The sequence below is a fragment of the Capra hircus genome, chromosome 3, assembly GCF_001704415.2.
Source record: "Capra hircus breed San Clemente chromosome 3, ASM170441v1, whole genome shotgun sequence".
In the NCBI taxonomy this organism is placed as follows: Eukaryota; Metazoa; Chordata; class Mammalia; order Artiodactyla; family Bovidae; genus Capra; species Capra hircus.
The window spans coordinates 63,114,535-63,141,747 of record NC_030810.1 but is presented as its reverse complement, the minus strand read 5'-3'; the positions used below and the strand labels follow the sequence as shown (position 1 = coordinate 63,141,747).

The window sequence follows — 27,213 nt, the reverse complement described above, 5'->3', positions numbered from 1 at the left end:
GGAAATATTGAAGGCAGAAGGAGAAGAGGGCTACAGAGGATGAGATGGGTGGATGGTATGACTGATTCAGTGGGCAGGAACTTGGACAACCTCTGGGAGATGTTAAGCGGATGGGGAGGCCTGGTGTGCTACAGTCCATGTGGTTGCAGAGAGTTGCACATGACTTGGTGACTGAGCAACAACAACAGCAATACCTGAATGGCCTAGTGATTTTCCCTTCTTTCTTCAATTTAAGCTTTAATTTTGCAATGAGGAGCTGATGATCTGAGCACAGTCACAGTCAGCTCCAGGTCTTGCTTTTGGTGAATGAATAGAGCTTCTCCATCTTTAGATGCCAAGAATATAGTCAATCTGATTTTGGTGTTGACCATCTGGTGATGTCCATATGTGGAGTTGCCTCTTTTATTGTTGGAAGAGAGTGTTTGCTATGACCAGTGTATTCTCTTAGCAAAACTGTTAGCCTTTGCCCTGCTTCATTTTGCACTCCAAAGCCAAACTTGCTTGTCACTCCTGGTGTCTCTTGACTTCCTACTTTTTCATTCTAGTCCCCTATAATGAAAAGGACATCTTTTTCTGGTGTTAGTTCTAGAAGATCTGGTAGGTCTTCATAGAACCGTTCAGCTTCTTTGGCATTAGTGGTTAGGGCATAGTCTTAAATTACTGTGATGTTACATGATTTGCCTTGGAAGTGAAACGAGATCATTCTGTTGTTTTTGAGGTTGCACCCAAGTCCTGCATTATGAACTTTGTTTTATTGACCATGAGGGCTATTCAATTTCTTCTAGGGATTCTTGCCCACAGTAGTAGATATAAAAGTCATCTGAATTAAATTTGCCCATTCCTGTCCATTTTAGTTGACAGATTCCTAAGATGTTGTTCACTTTTGCCATCTCCTGTTTGACCTTATCCAATTTACCTTGATTCATAGATCTAACATTCCAGCTTCCTATGTGATACTGTTCTTTACAGAATGGGACTTTACTTTCACTAGCAGACACATCCACATCTTAGTGTTATTTACACTGTGGTTGAGCCTCTTCATTCTTTCTGGAACTATTTCTCCTGTCTTCCCTAGTAGCCTGTTGGACACCTATCCACCTGAGCGGGGGGCGGGGAATGGGTGGGGGTCTCATCTTCCAGTGTTACATCTTTTTTCCTTTTCATGCTGTTTGCAGGGTTCTCCAGGCAAGAATGCTGAAGTACTTTGCCATTCCTTCCTCCAGTAGACCATATTTTGTCAGAACTCTTCACCATGACCCATCTGTCTTGGGTGGCTCTGCCCGGCATGCCTCGTACCTTCATTGAGTTATACAAGGCTGTGATCCGTGTGATTATCACATGGTTATTGGTTAGCTTTCTGTGGTTGTGGTTTTCATTCTGGAGACTGTGGGATTAGTTTTTGCTTCTTCTGTCTGCCCTCTGATGAATGAGAATAAGAGGCTTATGCAAGCTTTCTGATTGGAGAGACTGGCTGTGAGGAAAACTGGGTCTTCCTCTGGTGGGCAGGGCATGCTCAGTAAATCTTTAATCCGATTGTCTACTGATGGGTGAGGCTTTGTTCTCTCCCTGTCACCATCTATGTTTATACTCATAATATTTATTTTGCTTGTTTTAGAAATCAATATAAAGGAAATCAAACTACATACATACTTCAGTAACTTAATTTCTGGAAGAGACCTGTTAAAATTTCCCTAATAGTGGATTCCTCAATTCATCTTTATCAGTTTTATTGTATATATTTAGAAGTTGTGTTCCTCAATGCATAAAAATTTTCTGGTTTTTCTCTTCCTAATGAACATAGGCTTTGATCATTATCAAATGACCCTCTTAATGCTAATAATCTGTTTTACCCTAAAATCTGTTAGCTCTGGAGTTCAAAGTGTTAGTCATTCAGCTATGTCTGACTCTTTGTGACCCCATGGACTGTAGCCCACCAGGCACCTCTGTCCAAGGAATTCTTCACCAAGAATACTATGATGGGTTACCATTTCCTTTTCCAGGGGATCTTCCCAACCCAGGGATGAACCCCCATCTCTTGCATTGCAGGCAGATTCTTTACTATCTGAGCCACCTACTTCAGCTATTTTGTGGCTGGTAAATTGCTTTGCATAAATCCTCCTATTTTTTTAATTTAATTTTCCTCATTTTTATGTTTTAGAGGTGTTTCCTATAAACAGCCTGTAACTAATTCCCCTTTAATTCAACTTTTATTCCTTCAAGATTATAAATTAATCTTGGAAGAGGAAGGAAAAAGGAACCTGGGCTTATTTGCCTCCCTGAAAGGGTTTTTTGGGGGGTTTTCATCAGGGGTGCCACTTTCACAGGCTAAATAGCTGCAGTGAGAGAATAGCAAAATTGAGTTCTCTTGGATCACTTAGCCCCTCTTCTGGGTTTGGAGCTAAGTTTTTTAAATATATTCTCCAACGTAAAATGTATCTTCATCAATGCCTTTTGAGACCGCACACTTGTTGGTAAGTTTTTGGTGTGAACTTATTTTTAGATACATGTATTTATTAACCAATCATAATTCAATACAAAGTTGTTTGCACATCCTAAAAAATTTATGATCCTCCCTAAAAAGTTTTTTCTCCTTCATCTAAGTCCGCTTTTCCACTTTGCTAATACTTCTATTCCATTACAACTCTTACTCTAGTTTTTATTTTAAATTGCCTTCTCCCATAGTAAATTATTAATTCATTGAGAATAAAGACTCTATATTATTCATATTTGTATGGTTCAGGACTACTATTACGCTTTTTATTAGACCTTTACACATAGTAGAAAATTAATAAAATGTCTGTTGAAAAAATGAACATATGAATAAATAACTAAACATTAGCTATCCTGTGATGGAATTTAAATATCACAACATTCTGACCTTTAGTCTGAACATTAAAACCTTTGCGTTCTAGAAGACCATTTTAGACATTAAGAGTTAGAAGTCACAGTATCAGTCAGGATTTTTTTATTGTAAATAATGAAAACTCAACCAAAATATGATTGTATATGAGAAATTTAGGAATTCAAACACAGCTATACCCAGACCCCCAAAGATATCCTAAAACCCAATCACTTCATTTATTCACTGGTTTCATTCTCAGATTCTCTCCCCTTCTTGGTTTCCTTCTGTTTAGGTTTACATCATCCTTAATGCTATTCTGTTTTCCCAGTTGTTCCACTGTAAGCCAAAAATTTCTTTAGTTGGACTAACTTGGGTTTCTGGCTCATTACTGAACCAACCACTGTTTCTAGGCATGCGGATTATGCTGATTTAGGTCCTTGTCGCATATCCATCCTTAAATTTAGTCAAGGGTACAGACACCTCCCCTCAAACTACATGAGGAAAGACTGCTTCATTAAGCAAAATTGGGATGCTTTTGCCTGAAAAAAAGATGAATATATAGAACAGTATACATTCACTTCAATAATCCATCTCTTCCTATTAAAAATAAGAAAGCTGAGCAAAACAGCTAGGTTATTGCCTAAACTCATGCAGTTTCTTAAATAGTGCTTATGTACAAAATAAGTCTGTGATAATATATTACAGACTTTTAAGCTTGAACAGTTTTTCATTTTTTGATTGTGTTTAAAACACAGCAATTATAAACCAGGATATATCATGAAGGAAAGATTCTCATGCAGTCTATCACTCTGCTCCATTCCAAACGAAAAACCAGTCCTGTAGGTAGATCTACTATTTGGCATAGTTATTGTTACAGCTAAAAATTAGGTTAAACCTTTAATGGTTATAAGCTTACTAAAAGCAATAATACAAAATATAGCTTTTAAAAAAGAGTTACTTAAAGATCTGGCTTATTGCCTAGTTAGAGGAACAGAACAAAACAAGAAAAATGTTGCCATGTTAAATAAGATATAATATTTGCCAAAATAGGAAAATTTTTGTTTTAGTTACTGGATGAATTGTTATTCAAAGAGTATTTGACTTTTAATAGCATGCATTTAGATGAACAAAAGATGTATTTTAATCTTACAATTGATGGCTGTGTTCAGATAGTTACTTTCTTCCGTAAGTTGTTCTCTCTTTTTTACTAGCTTGTATCAAGAAAGGAAGTAAGTTGAAGAACATTTCATATAAATAATGTGCTCCAGACTTTGCTAGTCTCTAAACAGATGTTAAAACACTACATATCTTCTCCATCTGTTTTCAGACTTTGTGGACACTCTATTATCCATCTATTTACTGTACAAGTATCAGATTAACAATTAGGCCCATTGCTTTAATTCTAGTACATTTTATGAAAAATGGTCCAGTTGAAGAGTTGACATACTGAGCAGATTATATGAATATTAACATATTGTGTAAAAATAAGTTTATCAGATGTTTTCCAAGTTTTTGGATGACATGCAGTTTTTTGCTTATCTATCCTCTAAATCATTTTGATAATTTCCCAATGAGAAATGATTAGTATCAAATATTATTACACATCTGAGACTAATGCCTAATGAAAAAGTATTAACAGAGCTAAAAATGTTACTTTGTGTCCTTGTATTACTTTTACAGGGATTCATTGGAAACAGAGGGCCTTCTGGACCTCCTGGTCTCAAAGGAACTCAGGTATGGAGAAAATAAATATCCAGTCAGCAATTCTTTAAATTCAGATTTTTCTATTTTATTTTTTATGGGACTTCAGTTTTGGCTCAAAGAAAACTGCATTAGATGGACAATTTTTTGCCATTGAGGATTTCAAGTTACCGTTTTGTATTGGCAGTTATGGGTTGGAATTTGGAATCATTTTAATGCTGTGAATTCACTAAGTGATTTATGAAGTGGTCTCTACAAAATGGCTGAAGAATCTGTGCCCATAACCTCCCTCATATGGACCAGAATTTACATTTACGTCTATTTTATATTTCCAACCCATAAACTATTTTTAATTGAATTATGGACTGAGTAAAATGTTTTTAAATAAATATGATATATGATTTAAGAGGTCTGTAAGTGTTCAGATGTGGTAAATATGAACTGTTTAAGATAAAAAAATCAGTATGTTTAGCAAATATGTTAAATAGAATCAATACATTTATTATTTTAATTTTCTTAGAGAATAAAGTATAAAAATTATTTGTTTTATGTTTCTGTTTTGTCTACCCATACAATATTTAATCCTTAGATGAATGCACAAAATTTTATATTTTATGACATTGTAGCTGATTTGATCTCAAAAATGTTGGATCTGCAAGTTAAATATAAGGAAACTCTAAACATTGAGCTCCATTTGTATAGGATCTGATATATCTTCATCTCTAAGGCTTAAGAAAGAACTGAGACTCAAAAATATTTGTTGAATAATTAAGAATCAGAATGTGCCAAGAGCAAACAGATTCTGTACCAATAATTTTTTAATAAAACAATTTGTACTGAAATCCATCTAATTATATCAGAGATATAGAGTCCAAGAAAGTCAAGTCTGTCCTCATTTCACAATCTCAGTGATTCCTAATGCTGACTTTTCCAATGCCCTAATCACTTTCACTCTTATGTACTCTCAATTTTCTATGTTTATCTTATATCATCTACCAATTTAAAAATAATCCAAAAGTACATATCCTTCTTAATTTGATATGGGGTCATCAGACAAAAAATTTAAATGTTATGGGGTTGACATAGTTCTAAAATATAAGAAAATCACAGAATTATTTTTGTAACATTTCAGAAAGAGCTTCAGACTTCAGAATAAATGGAATAAGGGTTTACATTTTTAAATACTCATCTCATGAGGTCATGACATGTTCTGATCTTTGTTAAGGGAGAAGAAGGACCAACTGGATCCTTTGGAGAACTGGGGCCAAGAGTAGGTACCGCATAAATAATTTTCAAAGAATGCTTCTCTTAAAACAATGGTTTTGTGTTTTTTAATAACACCAAAGTTTGTTTATAGCAAAGGGCAAAGATTAAAACAAACTATAGTGGTTTATGAAGTGGTCTCCATGGTCTATAGCCATACAACCCCCTCAAATAAAATAAATAGTATTGTAACTAAAATTTTCCAAGGGTATTTTAAATTATATTATGCCCACTACATATTTGTGACACCATGGGCTAGAGCCCATTAGGCTCCTCTGTCCATGGGATTTCCCCGGCAAGAATATTGGAGTAGGTCACTGTTTTCTTCTCAAGGGATCTTCCTAACCCAGGGATTGAGGCCCAGTCTCCTACATTGCAGTATTCTTTACCAACTGAGCTACCAGGGAAGCCCTACAACTGAAAATTCCCAGGGATATTTTAAATGATATTACACCTTCTATATATTTACTTATTCCTTCAATTCATCCAGTCTCATGGTCTTAGTAATTTATGCAAGTTATTTATCAAGTTTCTCAAAATGTCATACCAACCTAAACACATTAACTATTTAGTGATACTTTGGAAATTTATATTTTCTGAGTTTGTTAGTAAATTTATGGAAGGCAAATAAGATATTTCCTGGCCAACTATTTTTTCAGATAATATTGTGTGGTAATATATGAATTACTTGTTTTCATGTTCTAAAAATGAATTTTTTAAGAATTTGGGGATACATGATGAAAGTTTACTGTATCATAAAATAATTAAGGTGTGTACAACACATATATTTTAAGTCATTATTAGTCTCGCAGGAAATACCTCTCATTTTTTTCTTGAGAAGATCATAATGTATGGTGTTCATCACTGGTTGAGATACAGTGATCTCCTTAATCAAATCTTGTGTAATCAGACATCAGTTATTTGATATTAGAAACCACGTCCTATAGATTACTCCAGGATATTGGCTTTCTCTCCTCCAAGGATCTCATCCTCTTATATCCTTCAGCTACTTACTGCTATGGACAAACCCTTGACCTTATCATTCCAGTTACAGAAACCTCTTAATTTTTAACTTTAAACTTTTCATTCCCCAACCATCACCTCCATTTTTTCTGTTGCATTCTCTCTTGTGGCCCAATCCAACAGTCCCAATAGAAATTTCAGTTCATTGATTCTAATATTCCATACTCCTTATCTCCCTCATGACCACGCATCTCTTCTAAATTTTAGGGTGCCCTTTGGATTGATTTGTAGATGTCTTTTTTCTTTATACACTTACTGCCTGGATGAACTGGTCCATTCTTATGGATTTAAATGCCATCAAATGCTAGTGATTTCCAAAATTATACGTTTAGATCAGAACCTTCACCCCTTAACTCCGTACTTGTATTAACTACCACAAGATCCCTCCTCTTAGAGGTCTAAGAAAACTATCAAATGGAAATGTCCAAAACTGAGCCTTTAATTTACCCTTCAAACTTGTTCTCCCACAGTCTACCTCGTTTCATTTGTCCTTTACACAGATTAAAAATGAATGAACTCTTTCTTGAATTCATTCTTGACTCTTTCCTTCACATTCTGCACATGACCTCCCCACAATTCCTGGAAGCTCTATTTTCAAACTATACACAGAATCTTACCACTTTCCACAGCCTCCTCTGATGTTGTTTTAGGCACTAAGTCATGTAGACTCTTTTGCAACCCATTGGAGCGTAGCCCACCAGTCTCCTCTGTTCAAGGAATTTCCCATGCAAGAATACTGGAGTGGGTTGCTATTTTCTTCTCCAGGGAATATTCCCAACTCAGGGGTCAAACCTGCATCTCCTGCATTGGGAGGTGGATTCTTTACCACTGAACCAGCCACGAGGGAAGCCCACCTCCTCTGTTACCAAGCTGCTTATGCCACTGTCATCTCTCACATGGATTATTGCAGATGACTCCTCTCTGGACTCCCTGCTTCTGCTCTGACATCAGAGTGATCCTGTGAAGACACAGATCCTGGCACTTCTCAAAGCTTGCTAAGGCTTCCTGTCTTGCTTAGTTAAAACCAAAGCCCTTACTATAATCTCCAGGCCCTCATGACCTGGCCTCCTCTCCCCTATTCCCGTTTCATCCCTCATCTTCTTACTGATCTCCTCTCTTATGCTCTCCAGCTACATTCTTGCCTCAGGGCCTTTATACTGCTCTTTGCCTCTGCTTAGAATGCTCTTCCCCCAAGTATCCATATAACTTTTCCCTTTTAAAAAGTCTTTACTCTATTGCCACCTTCTCATTGGGGTCTTTTTTGTTAGTCTTACCAAAGTTTTAAAGAAACTGCCACAACAGTTTATATCTCCTGTCCTGCTTAATTTGATGTTCTTCAAGTTTGCCACTACCTAGTATACCATGTATTTTACTTATTTTTTTAAAATTATGTCATCCTCCATAGAATGTAAGCTCTATAAAAGTGAAAGTGAAAGCCACTCAGTCGTGTTCCACTCTTGGTGACTCCATGGAATTCTCCAGGCCAGAATACTGGAGTGGGTAGCCTTTCCCTTCTCCAGTGATCTTCCCAATCCAGGGATTGAACTCAGGTCTCCCATACTGTGGGCAGATTCTTTACCAGCTGAGCCCCCAGGGAAGCCCAGGAATACTGGAGTGGTAGCCTATCCCTTCTCCAGCGGATCTTCCTGACCCAGGAATCAAATTGGAGTCTCCTGCATTGCAGGCAGATTCTTTACCAACTGAGCTATCAGGGAAGCCCTAAAGGCAAGTATATTTACTGCATTCCTCAATCCTCAGTTCCTACAACAGTGCATGGCAAGTAGACAGACATGGTAGAATGAATGGCTCAGTTTGTTAAAATGCATTTATCAAGTAATTTTGAAGTGTTTCATCTCATAGGATAGTCTGAATTTCATAAATTAGCAAACTTTCTGAAAGAAGAAGGATTAAACATATCTTTTTTTTCCCTGTTCCCTTCTAAGGGAAAACCAGGTCCAAAAGGGTATGCCGGTGAACCAGGACCAGAAGGCTTGAAGGTAAAGCAACTGATTTTTTTACCAGTTACATACTATAATTTACAAAAGATAAATTTATGACTTTCAGAGCAATGTAAAATGAACACATATCAAAGATTTTATTCAACCCCCTTAATTGAGGGAACCAGTTATATGTTAAAGCTGGTTCAAATAGCATTTGAAATACTGTATGTCTTTATATCTTTATCTACATCTAGATATATCTGTAAATATCTATGACTATGACTTTGTGTATGTCTGTAATTAGATGTACATTTTAATAAAGAAATATTAAGATTTGTGGTTATATATAAGACAATAATGGGCTTCCCCAGTGGCCCAGTGGTAAAGAATCCATCTGCAAGGCAGGAGCAGCAGGAGATGCGAATTCGATCCCTGGGTCGGGAAGGTCCCCTGGAGGAGAGCATGGCAACCCACTCAAGTATTCTTGCTGAAGAATCCCATGGACAGAGGATTCTGGCAGGCTACAGTCCACAGGGTCGCAATGAGTCGGACACGACTGAAGCGACTTAGCATGCATGTGCATAGGATAATAAACTATAACTTTATTTCTTAAATCTGTTCCACTGGTAGAAAGCTACAAGTTAAAAATCTATAATGTTTAAACCTACATTTAAAAAATGTGTCTGTGTGTCTTCACTAAGTCTGGGTCCTTTAACTAAAAGTATACAGTGAGTCTAAGTACATACTCTGGATCATCAATGGGTACTTTTAAGATTTTATGACATTTAAAAAAGGTACTACCAACCAACTTTTTTGCTTTGTGTTGAAGTTTTATCCAACAAATATAAAGTAATGCAGTGGTTTTTCATGTATAGCATTAAGTAAGGTCTGAAAGAAACTAACTTATGAGAATTGGTGATCAGTACAAATTTAAAATTTAATTAAAAATTGAATTGTATCACAGATTTATTGCTTAATTTTTTAAGTCTGGAGTTCAGAGCTCATTATTTATATTAAACTCTTCATTTTTATTATACTGGAGATTAAGGGAAAAACAAACAACACTCTTTGAGGCCAATAATAAATATGAGCTAAAATATATTTTACTGTGTCAGCATGTGTGGGATTTATCTATACCTGACTCTCAAGTTACATAGAAAAACTCCCAGAAAATAGATGCATGGTATTTATAAATAGAAGTCTTAGTTCTCTTTACTGTAATTAATCCTGGTACTACCAAGCAACTAGAAAATTCACCATGAGCTACCATCCAGTCAAACTGGCAGGAAACTAATCTCAGTCATTACTGACATCCTGCCTCCTCCCTGGAGTTACATCAGCATCTGGGTGGCATCCGTGTTACCTAGGAAGTGAAGGAAGTTCTTTACTGTTCAATCCTCATACTTGTCCCTGCAGTTTCTTCTTTGGAATATCATATAGCTGTTTCCTAGACCTGGCACTCCCTTGGGGGAATCTGGAACTCTGGGGGAGCACTTTGGAGATTGTTAAGAGCCACCACTTTCACAGAACCCTAGGATCTCTGTTCTGTCCATAGGCCTGGAGGAATTATTCCTCTCTCTCTTTGCATCCTCAAAGACAACTCACCTCCTACATTCAGGCTGTCTGAAAACTGAAGCAGGAATGTAGGTAATCTGCAAGCAACTTTTGCTTTCTGCCTGTTAACACAGACCTCCCATAAGATTATGTATCACAAAGGGTTCATCTCCCTAATTGGAATTTGAGAGGACCATTAAGTAGGAGAAGTTTTTTTAAAAAAATTATATCTATATATGCATACACATATATATATACACATATATATTGTGTATATAAATATAAAATAAAATCCTGCCACAAATTTTCTATAAAAACTGTCTAATGAACTATTTTTTTTCTAGTGGGATAAATTAATTAATTTTTTTATTTTTAATTAATTTATTTTTTACTTGAAGGATAACTGCTTTATAGAATTCTGTTGTTTTCTGTCAAACCTCAACATGAATCAGCCATAGGTATACATATGTCCCCTCCCTCTTGAACCTCCTTCCCATTTCCCTCCCGCTCCCACCCTTCTAGGTTGATACAGAGCTGTTGCTTGAGTTTTCTGAGACAAACCGCAAATTCCCATTGGCTATCTATTTTACATATGGTAATGTAAGTTTCCATGTTACTCTCTCCATACATGTCACCTTCTCCTCCCCTCTCCCTCTGTTCATAAGTCTGTTCTCTTTGTCTGTTTCTCCATTCAGTTCAGTCACTCAGTTCGTGTCCAACTCTTTGCGACCCCATGAATCACAGAATGCCATGCCTCCCTGTCCATCACCAACTCCCGGAGTTCACTCAGATTCACTTCCATCGAGTCCATGATGCCATCCAGCCATCTCATCCTCGGTCGTCCCTTTCTCCTCCTGCCCCCAATCCCTCCCAGCATCAGAGTCTTTTCCAATGAGTCAACGCTTCACATGAGGTGGCCAAAGTACTGGAGTTTCAGCTTTAGCATCATTCCTTCCAAAGAAATCCCAGGGTTGATCTCCTTCAGAATGGACTGGTTGGATCTCCTTGCAGTCCAAGGGACTCTCAAGAGTCTTCTCCAACACCACAGTTCAAAAGCATCAATTCTTCGGCTCTCAGCCTTCTTCACAGTCCAACTCTCACATCCATACATGACTACTGGAAAAACCATAGCCTTGACTAGACGGACCTTAGTCGGCAAAGTAATGTCTCTGCTTTTGAAAATGCTATCTAGGTTGGTCATAACTTTTCTTCCAAGGAGTAAGCGTCTTTTAATTTCATGGCCGCTGTCACCATCTGCAGTGATTTCGGAGCCCCAAAAAATAGTCTGACACTGTTTCCACTGTTTCCCCATCTATTTCCCATGAAGTGATGGGACCAGATGCCATGATCTTCGTTTTCTGAATGTTGAGCTTTAAGCCAACTTTTTCACTCTCTTTCACTTTCATCAAGAGGCTTTTTAGCTCCTCTTCACTTTCTGCCATAAGGGTGGTGTAATCTGCATATCTGAGGTTACTGATATTTCTCCCAGCAATCTTGATTCCAGCTTGTGTTTCTTCCAGCCCAACATTTCTCATGATGTACTCTGCATATAAGTTAAATAAGCAGGGTGACAGTATACAGCCTTGACGTACTCCTTTTCCTATTTGGAACCAGTCTGTAGTTCCATGTCCAGTTCTAACTGTTGCTTCCTGACCTGCATACAGATTTCTCAAGAGGCAGGTCAGGTCGTTTGGTATTCCCATCTCTTTCAGAATTTTCCAGTTTCTTGTGATCCACACAGTCAAAGGCTTTGGCATAGTCAATAAAGCAGAAATAGATGTTTTTCTGGAACTCTCTTGCTTTTTCCATGATCCAGCGGATGTTGGCAATTTGATCTCTGGTTCCTCTGCCTTTTCTAAAACCAGCTCGAACATCAGGAAGTTCACGGTTCACATATTCCTGAAATCTGGCTTGGAGAATTTTAAGCATTACTTTTAATTAATTTATTAAAATTAATAAATTGCATGTGAGATGAGTGCAATTGTGCGGTAGTTTGAGCATTCTTTGGCATTGCCTTTCTTTGGGATTGGAATGAAAACTGAGCTTTTCCAGTCCTGTGGCCACTGCTGAGTTTTCCAAATTTGCTGGCATATTGAGTTCAGCACTTTCACAGCATCATCTTTCAGGATTTGAAATAGCTCAACTGGAATTCCATCACCTCCACTAGCTTTGTTCGTAGTGATGCTTTCTAAGGCCCACTTGACTTCACATTCCAGGATATCTGGCTCTAGATGAGTGATCACACCATCATGATTATCTGGGTCGCAAAGATCTTTTTTGTACAGTTCTTCTGTGTATTCTTTGCTGCCCTGCAAATAAATTATTCCATACCATCTTTCTAGATTCCATATATAAGCATTAGTATATGATATTTATCTTTCTCTTTCTGACTTAACTTCACTCTGTATAATAGACTCTAGGTTCATCCACCTCATTAGAACTGACTCAAATGCACACACATATACATATACACACATATATAGTGTATATAAATATAAAGTCCTGCCACAAATTTTCTATAAAAGCCATCTAATGAACTCTTAAAAACTAGAATTTTCAACATACTACTACAATGCTTTCTTCAATGCTTTATTTATTTATACAATGCTTTATTTATTTGCTATTTATCTGAATGTATATGGAAATAGAAAAGCAAGTTTTTGTAGTCTTTGAAAGCTTACTTCAAACTGACTACCTATAGTAGTATTAGGTTTCAGTACTGAAAATCAGCACCATCCAATAGAGTATAAAATATGAATTACAGATGTAGAGCTGCAATAAAAAGGTGGAAAGAAATAGGAGAGATTAATTTTAGTAATATATTTTGTGTTACCCAAGATATAAAAATATTATCATTTCAACATGTTATCAGTATTAAAGTTATTAATGAGATTTTTGTACAAAGTCTTTGAAATGCAGTGTGTATATTATATTTACATCACACTTCAGTTGAGACCAGTTAATTTCAAGTGCTGAGTAGCTATATATCATGAGTAACTACCATATTGTTTGGTGAGTGTAACTGTCCCACACTGCAAAATAATTATTACTTTTCAGATAGCAGGTAATCGTTTAATCTCCTTTCTCCAGTATAAATAAAATGTGCGTTCTTGTCAGATTAATTATATGTGGCACCCTCAACTCCTTTTCACTAGTCTGTGCTTTTGTTCGGGCTTTGCTCGTGCCGTTCCTCACCACTGAAAGTGATCCTTTCTCATGACCAGTGTAAAAGTCATCCAGGGCCCAACTCATGTAGTTTGAAATACAGTTAAGAAGTACAGTTTCATAATTTATTATTTGAAGCGACTGATGTTTGGATTTTTATGAATTTATTTTTAACTGGACGGTAATTGCTTACAATTTTGTATTGATTTCTGCCGTACAACATGAATCCTCCATAAATATGCTTACATCATTTATGCATACATACGTAAATATAAACCTCCCTCCCAGCCCCACCTGATCCCACTTCCCTAGGTTATCACAGAGCACTGAGTTGAGCTACCTGTGTTATCGAGCAACTTCAGCCAGCTCTCTGTTTGACATATAGTAAGGTGTATGCTTCAATGCTACTCTCTCAGTTCATCCCACCCTCTCCTTCCCCCACTCTGTCTACAAGTCTGTTCTCTATGTCTGCATCTCTACTCTCGCCCTGTAAATAGGGGTCATCAGCACCATTTTTCTGCATTCCATATATATGTGTTAATATACACTGTTTTTCTCTTTCTGACTTATTTCACTCTATAACAAGTTCTAGGCTCACCTGCCTCACTGGGACTGACTCAATTTGTTCCTTTGCATGACTGAGTAGTATTCAGTTGTATATATGTGTAATACCACAACTTGTTTATCCATTTATCTGTCAGTGGTTGAACGTCTGGGTTTCTTCCATGTCCTAGCTATTGTAATTAGTGCTGCAGTGAATATTGGGGTATGTGTGTCTTTTTGAAATGCAGTTTTCTCAAGGCATATTCTCAGTTGTGGGATTACTGGGTCATACGGTAATTTTATTGCTAGTATTTTAAGGAATCTCTATACTCTTCTCCATAGTGGCTATATCAGTTTACATTTCCATCAACAGTGTAAGAGGGTTCTCTTTTCTCCGTCATCTGTTTGTAGATTTTTTGATGATGTAGATTTTTGTAGATCTTTTGATGATGGCTGTTCTGATCAGTGTGAGATGATTTTGATCTGCATTTCTTTAATAATGAAAGATGTTGAGCATTTTTTCACAGGTTTATTGGCCACCTGTATGTCTTCTTTGGAGAAATGTTTGTTTAGGTCTTCTGCCCATTTTTTTATTGGGTCATTTGTTTTTCTGATAAGGTAGTATGGTAAATGTACTATATCTTAACACTGCCAGCAGGCTATGGGATAGCAAAACCATAATTAGACACATTGGTATTTCTGTGGTGAAATGTAGGGATGTTCAAAGTAATCAAACTAACTTTCTCTAACTTGGGTCAGGCAAAAGCATTGCTACCAAATAAACAGAGGTTAGGTCAAGTTTGCCACCAAGTGTGTTGTGAAAAACTGGATTTTCAGAGCTTTACAGATGGCAGAATTGTGGTTAAAGTTATGAACGCGTGTCACTTCTGCAGTGAAGTCAGCTCTAGCTGCTCCCACCCACAGGGTGCTGCTCCTATGAACTCCTTTGCTGCTTCCTGTGGGTTCTGTTCTGTTTGCTCGTTCTGCTCAAAGTCATGAGATACTTTATCTACTGAAGCAAAGAGGGTCCCTGTGAGCAAGGGCTTAATTTTCGCTCGTCTTAATATCTTCTACAGCACCTACCACTCTACCTTTTATAGAGTATACCTCAGTAGATATTTTATTTTTTAAATTTTATTTGTAAAAGTATTTTAAAAGGGATTAAAATTCAGATATAGAAGAATGTAATTTAAGAAAACAGGTTACTAGTATTTGAATGAAAAGAGAGCAAAGACTGTATCCCACACAAATACTGTAACAGAGTTTTAATAAACTACATTAAAATGAAAACAGAAGCAATGTTGAGAGTATTCTTATTCAAAAATTAATGTTTTTTTCAACTTTATATTCTTTATTAACAGGGAGAAGTAGGAGATCAAGGAAACATTGGGAAGATTGGCGAAATAGTAAGCTTATTTTATGCTCTTATTTTCACGTTTTAAATCCTCTCACGAGCATTTTTAGGAATCATGTTAGCCATGACCTATGCTTATAAACTTCAGAATGCAAAATACTTATCCACTATAAAGTCATTTGTTATGTGGCAAATAAAACCTACCATACAAAAAAGAAATGAGGGAAAACATAGATACTATTTTCATCCAATATAAGTTACATTTGTGATCTCAGGAACCTTTTTGTTTCTAATATTGGGTCTTTACCTTTAGTTCGGATCATTTCAAGCTACATTTGATTGTAACATTTTTCATGATTAAAAAGCTACAAATTTTCAAGCCATTAAATATTATAATAGGTGGAAAATGTTTTCTTTATATTTGGAAGGTTGGCATTAACTGTGAGATAATTCAATGAAACACATAATTTCTTTTCTCAAAAAGTTTAACTTGTTTAAATTAACATTATTGTAGAAGTAGGCAGCTCATGTTGTTTTTGAAACAGATACATTAGGGGTAATTTATTTTTTTTTTTTTGCTATGGGAAAAGCCAACTATAATATTCTCTAAGAAATGAAACTGCATAACATATAAAATGGTAAGTTAAATTAATAAGAGGCAAGTGAATTTATGTACAGTGTATACTGGGTTGTCACAAAGAAAGTGATACTGTTTAATATCAATATATATTTAGTAGGTTAGATGAGCAAATACAATGTTCTGTAACCTATCTTACAACTTAAAGATAAAATTGTCTAAAAAATTGTTTTGTAAGCTTAAATAATTAAATATATTTTCTAGTCTGATAGTAAAACAACAATACATTTTGATACTCTTAACTTTTATCATGAATTATTATTAAAAATAAGGAGATGATCACTTAGTCTTAAAAGATCATTGTTAAACCATTTAATCTTGAGCTGCTAGAAGGCGAATATTTTGTTTCTTTTTTTAACCAAAAAGGGAAATTTCAATGGAGTATTTATATCAATTCAATTATTTAAGGCACCTCATCAAAAATGGATGTGATTGGTATTTCCTTGTCATTCAGATTTTTAAAAATTCAATTAAAAAAATGAAATTCTGCATTTCTGGGTGACAAATTGCATAAAAATATATAAACTAGAATTTATAGCCAAACTTAAAATACCAATGAAAAACATATTTTCTTCAAATAACATGTATCAGACTTCTAAGTTTTATTTAGTTTAAAATGTTGGGCTGGTTCCACATAGTATAGGAACCTATCACCAGTGGTATCCAAAGAGGAAATGGACTATCTTGGCAGGTGGTAGATTTCTGTTATTGGAGGGAAATTAACAATTATGGATTATTCACTATGTGCCAGGGATAATGCTAAATGATATTTTATATTGTGGCATTCATTTGATTCTCAAACAATTTTTAAAGGCACATTTTGTTATTCTGATTTTTGAAATGAATAAACTGAAGCACAGTAAGTAATCTGTTCAAAGTTGTGTAGCTTATCAGTAGCTGAACTAAGATTTAAACTCAGAGCTCAAAATTCAAAGCTTTATACCTTGCTGAGGACTGTTTTCCCAGCTTTATTGAGGTTTAATTGACTAATGAAATTTAAGATATTTAAAGTATATATAATGATTTGATCTAGTTAGTTAACAAAGCTGGGGATATTTTAATGTTAGTGGAAAGCCACTTGGCCTAGATTTTATAGGGCAGTTTAGTTATCAAATAAGTTATGAAACAAAAGGACTTTTCCAACTTTGAGATTCCATCTTCTCAGTAAGGATGGGATATAAAGTGTTTTGAAAAACTTTAGTGGCTATATTGAATTAACATATAGGAGAAATATCAATAACCTCAGATATGCAGATGACACCACCCTTATGGCAGAAAGTGAAGAGGAACTAAAAAGCCTCTTGATGAAAGTGAAAGAGGAGACTGAAAAAGTTGGCTTAAAGCTCAACATTCAGAAAATGAAGATCATGGCATCCGGTCCCATCACTTCATGCGAAATAGATGGGGAAACAGTGGAAACAGTGTCAGACTTTTATTTTGGGGGGCTCCAAAATCACTGCAGATGGTGACTGCAGCCATGAAATTAAAAGACGCTTACTCCTTGGAAGGAAAGTTATGACCAACCTAGACAGCATATTAAAAAGCAGAGATATTACTTTGCCAGCAAAGGTCCATCTAGTCAAGACTATGGTTTTTCCATTCCATGTGTGGATGTGAGAGTTGGACTGTGAAGAAAGCTGAGTGCCAAAGAATTGATGCTTTTGAACTGTGGTGTTGGAGAAGACTCTTGAGAGTCCCTTGGACTGCAAGGAGATCCAACCAGTCCATTCTAAAGGAAATCAGTCCTGGGTGTTTATTGGAAGGACTGATGCTGAAGCTGAAACTCCAGAACTTTGGCCACCTCATGCGAAGAGTTGACTCATTGGGAAAGACTCTGATGCTGGGAGGGATTGAGGGCAGGAGGAGAAGGGGACGACCGAGGATGAGATGGCTGGATGGCATCACCGACTCGATGGACATGAGTATGAGTGAACTCCGGGAGTTGGTGATGGACAGGGAGGCCTGGCGTGCTGCGATTCATGGGGTCACAAAGAGTTGGACACGACTGAGCGACTGAACTGAACTGAAACTGAACTGATATATAAAATGCCTAAAGAATTATTTATGGTTCTTGGTAATTCCCAACTTTTTTTTTTGTATTAACTTCAAAATCTTAGAAATATAGTTCATCTAATCCAAAGTTCAGTAAAATTCTTAAGAGATGTGGGAAAATACAGTTGTACTTCACAATGTCAGTCTAGTAATTTGAGGATATCTAAGGAGAAGGCAGTGGCACCCCATTCCAGTACTCCTGCCTGGAAAATCCCATGGATGGAGGATCCTGGCAGGCTGCAGTCCATGGGGTCACTAAGAATCAGACACGACTGAATGACTTCACTTTCACATTTCACTTTCATGCATTGGAGAAGGAAATGGCAATCCACTCCAGTGTTCTTGCCTGGAGGATCCCAGGGACGGGGGAGTCTGGTGGGCTGCCATCTATGGGGTCGCACAGAGTCAGACACGAGTGAAGCAACTTAGCAGCAGCAGCAGCAAGGTTAGTTGTAATTGCATAGCTAATTACTTTTCCCAAACCTTCTGAATGGTCACTTAATTGGATCTCCTCCAGTTTTGTTTCTTTCTAGATTTATACAAATTAGAACCCAGTTTGTGATAGAGAGTGCCAAACAGAGTAGTCCCATCTATATTACATGTCTGTATATGTGTTACATTTATTTACTATAGGCAAAGAATTAATTTCTATAGATATGCCCTAAATAAGTCTCTAATTTCAAAAGATACCTCCTTGTCCTCTGCATTCTAACTTTTTGTTATGAATAAATCTGGAATTATCTCACATTAATTGCTAGTTCAATGTGTCTTTAACTCTCCAGGCTGAAAGTATTTGAAGAGCAACAAAAGGGAAGACAATATACTTTTTCAGTATTGGTCAAGAGAATAGAATTAAAATAGTATACAGTCCTTATAAGGGAACAGACATTATAAGACATAGGCATTATAAGGAACAAACTTTCTTTGTAGACAAGAATATTTTAATAGGATTTCTAACACTCAGATTCTTCCATAGAGTGATTCAACATCTCATTCTTAGATTTGAATGATTCAGCAGATATTTATATTCAGGAATATTTACTGAACATTTGATCCTTGCCTTCATGAAATTTATAGTCTATTAGAGGTTAGACAGACATTAAAAATCATATCATAAAATTATATAATCATAACTGTGATACATTCTATAGAGGAAAATTTTAAGGGACTGTGACAGTTGCCAATTTTAGATCTGGAGATGAGAGAAGACTTTTCTGAGGAAATACCATATGATCTGTGACCATAAAGAATGGTATGAGTTGGCTGTGGAAGAGTGGGGAGAAAAACTGTTCCTGGAATGTGCAATATAACATACTTCCCACACATATAATGCACTTAAAGCATTTAGCGCAGAGCTGGTCACATAGTGAAAACATGATAAAATGTAGCTGTAATGGTTGTGGTGGTGGTTATTCTTATATTTATGGTTCTTTGTGGGAAAGCATTTAACTTTTAAGGAACTGAAGAAAGCCAGTGTGGATAGACTTGGTGAGCCAAAGAAAAAGCAATATTAGGTGGTAGCAGTGAGGGAGGCAGGAGCCAAGCACTCAGGGCTGTGTTTATTATTTTGGAATTGATCCTAAAGTAGATGGAAAATCACTGAAATATTCTAAGTAAGCCAATGACATGATTTAATTTGTTTTAAGATCCCTCTGTAGCAATGGATTGGGAAGTTGGAGCTTGGTTGTGAGGAGCAGAAGTGTAAGAGGGTAACCGTTTAGAAAGCTATTGCATTAGACTAAATGAAAAAGAACAATGATGGGCCAGATGATGGCAGTGGAGATAAGTGGATGTGTTTGAGATGTATTTAAGGTGATATTTGGACAAAGGCTGCAGCAAAAAGGAATGATTCTGGTTAGTCTCCAGCATGTGATAGACTTTTGATAACTCAGCTAGTTATGATTCATCAGGAATATTCTGAAAGCATAAGGAATTAGTATATATGATGTCTAAGGATAATTCCAGTCCTAAGAATCTATGACTCTCTTCTAAGAATTGTAATGTTTTCTATTCTTCCCTTACCTGCCAATTTGGCTTCTTTTCTCTGGCTGTCCTCCAGTTTCATTATGTCTTTCTGGAGTTGAAACAAATACCTCCAGTTTCATTATGTCTTTCTGGAGTTGAAACAAATAGAACTAAAACTAAACATTTTAGTCAGTGGCTCTACAACCTCCTTTAGGAGTGGGATAACTTCTTATTTTTTCTTTATTATTGATGATACTATGTGGGCATTTTTCAAAAACTAGTTTGTCTTTGGAAAATGATCAGCAGTCACTCTCAAGATCTTTTTCTAGTCTGTTATTTTAAAGATAGAATTTGGAATTTTTTTCCTAAAGTAACCTTGATTACATTAAATTTACATGCCATTTTTATGCTCCTTTGAATAGCTTCTCATGGTTGTCCTATAGGCTGACCACAGACTCTCTTTATATGTCTTAGAATCCAACTATTTGATTTCACTTCATTTACTCTTTAATTTATTGATTTTAGTAATATTTCATAAGCAATCTACTCTGTCCTCTATGTTTTTTTGCCTGTCCTCTAGTGTGGTAGTGTTTAATAGTGAATGACTGATGAACAGAAGGGAAGAGAAAAGGCCATGGATAATCCTCAAAAGCAAGTTCTCATTCTAAAACCTTTAGAGTCATAGAACTTCTGATGGCTGATTCTAAGGTGGATTATAACCAGTTCATTCAAGTCCAAGTAGAGGTGGAGTCAGAGGAAGAAATGAAAAGAAATCTAATTTTTGAAGGCCTATTATCTCATTTAATCTTAAAACAATCCTTGTAAGATAAATCTTGTTGCCATTCTTTAAGTGAGGAAACTGAAAATTTTGAAGTCATCTGATATGTTTCACTTCATACAGCTAGTAAGCAAATGTGAATTTTCTAATTCCAGTTCTAAGGTTCTTTTCTCTGTGTCAAGCAATCATCAGTTTGTCCTATTTTCATTTTTTTTGTATTCCCCAAATTATTTATGTTTATATGCATAGGTATTTATAATCTTTTAAAAATTATTTTTTCATATTAGCAATGATTTAATTTATTTATTGTTTGTTTGGTTTTTTTAATATAAATTTATTTATTTTATTGGAGGCTAATTACTTTACAATATTGTATTGGTTTTGCCATACATCAACATGAATCTGCCATGGGTATACATGTTCCCATTCTGAACCTCCCTCCCCCTTCCCTCCCCATACCATCCCTCTGCTGCTGCTGCTGCTAAGTCACTTCAGTCGTGTCCGACTCTGTGCGACCCCATAGACGGCAGCCCACCAGGCTCCTCCGTCCCTGGGATTCTCCAGGCAAGAACACCAGAGTGGGTTGCCATTTCCTTCTCTGCTGGGTCATCCCAATGCACCAGCCCCAAGCATCCCGTATCCTGCATCGAACCTGAACTGGCGATTCATTTCTTATATGATATTATACAGGTTTCAATGCCATTCTCCCAAATCATCCCACCCTCTTCCTCTCCCACAGAGTCCAAAAGACTGTTCTATACATCTGTGTCTCTTTTGCTGTCTCACATACAGGGTTATCGTTACCATCTTTCTAAACTCCATATATATGTGTTAGCATACTATATTGGTGTTTTTCTTTCTGGCTTACTTCACTCTGTATAATAGGCTCCAGTTTCATCCACCTCATTAGAACTGATTCAAATGTATTCTTTTTAATGGCTGAGTAATACTCCATTGTGTATATGTACCACAGCTTTCTTATCCATTCATCTGCTGATGGACATCTAGGTTGCTTCCATGTCCTGGCTATTCTAAACAGTGCTGCGATGAACATTGGGGTACACGTGTCTCTTTCAATTCTGGTTTCCTCAGTGTGTATGCCCAGCAGTGGGATTGCTGGGTCATAAGGCAGTTCTGTTTCCAGTTTTTTAAGGAATCTCCACACTGTTCTCCATAGTGGCTGTACTAGTTTGCATTCCCACCAACAATGTAAGAGGGTTCCCTTTTCTCCGCACCCTCTCCAGCATTTATTGCTTGTAGACTTTTGGATTGCAGCCATTCTGACTGGCGTGAAATGGTACCTCATTGTGGTTTTGATTTGCATTTCTCTGATAATGAGTGATGTTGAGCATTTTTTCATGCGTTTGTCTGTATGTCTTCTTTTTTTTTTTTTTTTTTGGTATTCTACTGTGAATTTTTTTAAATATTTTTTAATTTTTTAATTTTTATTTTTGCTTTATTTTACTTTACAATACTGTATTGGTTTTGCCATACATTGACATGAATCCACCACAGGTGTACATGCGTTCCCAAACATGAACCCCCCTCCCACCTCCCTCCCCACAACATCCCTCTGGGTCATCCCCGTGCACCAGCCCCAAGCATGCTGTATCCTGCGGTGGACATAGACTGGCGATTCGATTCTTACATGATAGTATACAAGTCTCAATGCCATTCTCCCAAATCATCCCACCCTCTCCCTCTCCCTCTGAGTCCAAAAGTCTGCTATATACATCTGTGTCTTTTTTGCTGTCTTGCATACAGGGTCATCATTGCCATCTTTCTAAATTCCATATATATGTGTTAGTATACTGTATTGGTGTTTTTCTTTCTGGCTTACTTCACTCTGTATAATCGGCTCCAGTTTCATCCATCTCATCAGAACTGATTCAAATGTATTCTTTTTAATGGCTGAGTAATACTCCATTGTGTATATGTAGCACAGCTTTCTTATCCATTCATCTGCTGATGGACATCTAGGTTGCTTCCATGTCCTGGCTATTATAAACAGTGCTGCGATGAACATTGGGGTACATGTGTCTCTTCCAATTCTGGTTTCCTCGGTGTGTATGCCCAGCAGTGGGATTGCTGGGTCATATGTATGTCTTCTTTGGAGAAATGTCTGTTTAGTTCTTTGGCCCATTTTTTGATTGGGTCATTTATTTTTCTGGAATTGAGCTTCAGGAGTTGCTTGTATATTTTTGAGATTAATTGTCAGTTGCTTCATTTGCTATTATCTTCTCCCATTCTGAAGGCTGTCTTTTCACCTTGTTTATAGTTTCCTTTGTTGTTCAGAAGCTTTTAAGTTTAATTAGGTCCCATTTGTTTATTTTTGCTTTTATTTCCAATATTTTGGGAGGTAGGTCATAGAGGATCCTGCTGTGATTTATGTCAGAGAGTGTTTTGCCTATGTTCTCCTCTGGTCTTATGCTTAGATCTTTAATCCATTTTGAGTTTATTTTTGTGTATGGTGTTAGAAAGTGTTCTAGTTTCATTTTTTTACAAGCGGTTGACCAGTTTTCCCAGCACCACTTGTTAAAGAGATTGTCTTTTCTCCATTGTATATTCTTGCCTCCTTTGTCAAAGATAAGGTGTCCATAGGTGTGTGGATTTATCTCTGGGCTTTCTATTTTTTCCACTGATCTATATTTCTGTCTTTGTGCCAGTACCATACTGTCTTGATGACTATGACTTTGTAGTAGAGCCTGAAGTCAGGCAGGTTGATTCCTCCAGTTCCATTCTTCTTTCTCAAGATTGCTTTGGCTATTCGAGGTTTTTAATGGAACCTCAAAGTGCATCCCTTGTGAATCAGTGGTTAGAAAGGCTTAGAAAAAGACAAAATAAAATTTTACTATGTAATCTCATAGTTCAAGCTGGCAAATAAAGTATTATCAAATACTATTGGTTTCTGAGAAGTACTGAAATGTAATTTAATGTATTTACAATGGAATTATTAAAGATTTGAAGGATCTGGAAGAAAATATTTTAGAAGTCCTCAACACAAAATGTCATTTGATATAGTAGCTAGTTTTTCTGCTTTCTGGTAGCATTACTGTAAAATTATTATCAGACTTAATACAAGTTGATTTTACTTAATGAATTCCATTCTTTCCCTCATTAAGAAGAAAATGGTAGCTTTATATGGACACGGTGTGTTCTCAGTCATGCCTTTGCACCCCTATGGACTGAACATACTTAAATCATAAAAAACGACTCATATTTCCCTGAGGAAAAGTGCCAGAGCTGATGGCATCATTTAGTCAAGAAAGAACAAAGTCAAATTCTATTATTTAATAATTGCCCTTCCATAGGGCCTCTGTAAACTCAATGTGTTTATCTTAAAAAATGTAATCTACTCCCTTCTGCTTTCAAGCCATACATACCTGTAGCACAAGTGCAAACCTGTGTATATCTCCTGCATCACAGGGCATGGTAATTTTTCTCAGAGAATGGAAAATTATATGAAATATCTATCCATGATACATCCCATCACAAGAAGGATGATTACCTGAATATGATAAAAAATAGCTACAATTTATTCAAAATTTATGATTTGCCATACATTATACCTTTTAATCCTTACAAGACCCTGGGAAATAATAATTCTTTTTTGTAGAAAAGAAAACTTGTATTTCAGAGAAGTTAAACTTGTCCAAGATCAGATAGCAAAGTAGCAGACCTGAGATTACAAAGACGTGATGACTAACTTCTCCACATCATCCTGCTTCCTCAAGGTGAAGATTCTAATTGGCTTTCTAATGAATACAGCCTATTATTACAGTTTGAAGCTGAAAAGTATGGGGTACCAAGAACCATATTGTGACTTGACTAGTGTCTCAAAGACATGGATGTCTTTATGACTTAGGATCATTTATTTGACATTTATCATCTTGGAAATGTTTTAATAGCATCACTTACTCAATTAAGTGAATTAATTTCACTATACCATTAAGTCTGTGAAAGTGTAGAAAAGTAGAAAAAAGTATAAGTCAGTGAAATTAAAAGAGAAGAAACATGAAAGAGTATGGATATATTAGTGGATATGAACAGAGAAGATATAGAAAGTTACAATTTCAGATCAACTGAAGGGAAGTGAATGAAAATAAACACTTCTACTAACCCTGCCATTCTCTAAAAACCAGGTGCAGGTAACTCCAAGTTAAACTATTACTTTAGAAATGAGATGTCAATAGCTTTTAAAGCTCAAACATCAGAAATTTAAGAAACTGGAGTCAATAAATTTCTAGGAACAGTTGAAAGTGAAAGTGAAGTCACTCAGTCGTGTGTGACTCTTTGCGACCCCATGGACTGAAGCTTACCAGGCTCCTCTGTCCATGGGGTTTTCCAGGCAAGAATACTGTAGTGGGTTGCCATTTCTTTCTCAGGAGATCTTCCCAACCCGGGGATTGAACCTGGGTCTCCCGCATTGTAGGCAGACGCTTTACCATGTGAGCCAGCAGGAACAGTTGAGGTGCTTACAAAGGTGGAAGGATTTTGAGTCTTTGTGGCTATAAAGTATGTTATTTTCTTGACATTTATGACATCTCTTTGTACAAAGCAAAGTAAATACTAGGAAAATAGCAAATACTATGTTAAATGTAGAACTTACAGCTATGAAAGTTAAAATGTATGGAAAAAATGAAGACTGTAGATCGTTTATATCACAAAACCAAATGTCATAAGGGGTACACAAAGATTAAATCACATGTAAGTGGTTATTAAGGATAAACCAACAAAAATATTTTAAAAATTCACATGATTATAATATAAAAGCTTAAAGGCCAAAGTTTCTATCTATGGTGAAATGAATGATACACATGATCTATGTTAAAAGCTAAAAACACAGAAGTTAGTAAAAGGCAAGAATATAAGGGTTTGTGTACTTAACTTTATATTATGTATATTTTTCTTTTATCCTTACTAAATGTACATTAAGTGATTATTAAAAAGTAAAATCTTCTGAGAAAAGGAATAAGATCCAACATATATGGAGTAATATATGGAACAAGATATTTATCATGAATATTATATTAAAAGTAATAAACAAAAGTACTCTTCTTAGTCTAATAAAGTTTCTCAGATTGCCCAAATTAGGAAAAAACTGCTTCAAAGGACTCATATAAGAGAGAAATTTAAATGGGACTTTGTGCCTTCAAATACCAACAAAAGTGTCCCTCATTTTCAGATGTAAACATTCAGTGTGTATACTGCCTGGGGCACTAGGCCTATTAGCCTTCTAAGAAAATATAAATTTGATAACTTTACTTATTTTAGAATTGATAAACAAAAGAAGCATTTTTTGGTTTCCTTTGGCTTTCAAGGATTTACTCTTAAGGAATTTTTGTTTAAAATGCTTAAAATATAATTTTGTATTTGAATCTAGGACAGGAAGATTCAGAAATCTAATAGATTTAAAAACTAATATCCTATGATTTGAAGGAAATTAGTTGTCTACAAATATGTGTAACTCATATGTTCACCATGTACTGTGTTCTAGAAGGATATTGTGATTTCATACAGCCCCCCCGAAAATGAAAGACACTAGTAAACTTTCACTTATTCTATCATTAAAAAATACTTATTGAACACTTCTTGTGTGCTAGATATACAACTAAATAAGACTTGATCCTTAAGTGATTTGAATTCTAGAAAATGAGTAAAGAATTCTACACACAGTTGCACCCAAATGCTAGTTCTGTTATGTAAGGTACTCTAAGACAGGGAAGTAAAACTTGTTTGACAACTATCATAAAGATATATATGTTGATAGAGAAAATATGGCTTTGTTTGACTAGAATTGTATTCCTATTCCTTTAGGTAGGGATGCTGTAATAAAGTGGTAATCACCACTTTTGAAGAAATGGAAACTCTAAGTTTTATATAGAAGGAATCTAGAGGTTGTACTTTGGTTGGAAGAGGGGCTTCCCTTGGATCTGTGTTTACGTAGAAACTACACTGTTTTCTTTTCTTAGTAGTGCACTATCTACTTTTTATTTAGATATTAATGCATAAAATAGCAAATATCTAGTGATATTTTTATGCTCAGGATTTATAAGATGGATAATACCTCAATCATATCAAAAAAATAGGATGGGCTAATGGAAGTAGTGATAGAGACCAGGGTTAAGGTACTCCCACTCCTAGAGAAGGTAGATGCAGAATTATAATCTGAGAACAAGTCTAGTGAAAAGTCTTTGTGGTTTTGACTTTTAAAAGAGTAAGATCTACATAATCAGTGTAACTACCTTTTCAAATTTAAGGTTAAAATTTATCCTAGAACAAGAATCAGAAACTTTTCTATAAAAGACCAGACCAAATATTATCTATGTTAGGCTTGGGATCATACAATTTCTGTCACCATGTTTCACGTCTGCTGTTGGAGTACAAAAGCAGTCA

General features: G+C 36.0%; 1 protein-coding gene across 1 annotated transcript in view; it reads left to right on the top strand.

The window, feature by feature from the left end:
- The window catches only part of COL24A1 (collagen type XXIV alpha 1 chain), a 396,719-nt gene that overhangs the window by 182,646 nt on the left and 186,860 nt on the right, over positions 1–27,213 (top strand). The window contains exons 22-25 of the mRNA XM_018045691.1: positions 4,523–4,576; positions 5,769–5,813; positions 8,773–8,826; positions 15,393–15,437. Of these exons, the coding sequence (XP_017901180.1) occupies positions 4,523–4,576; positions 5,769–5,813; positions 8,773–8,826; positions 15,393–15,437 (198 nt within the window). The remainder of the gene's footprint in view (positions 1–4,522; positions 4,577–5,768; positions 5,814–8,772; positions 8,827–15,392; positions 15,438–27,213) is intronic.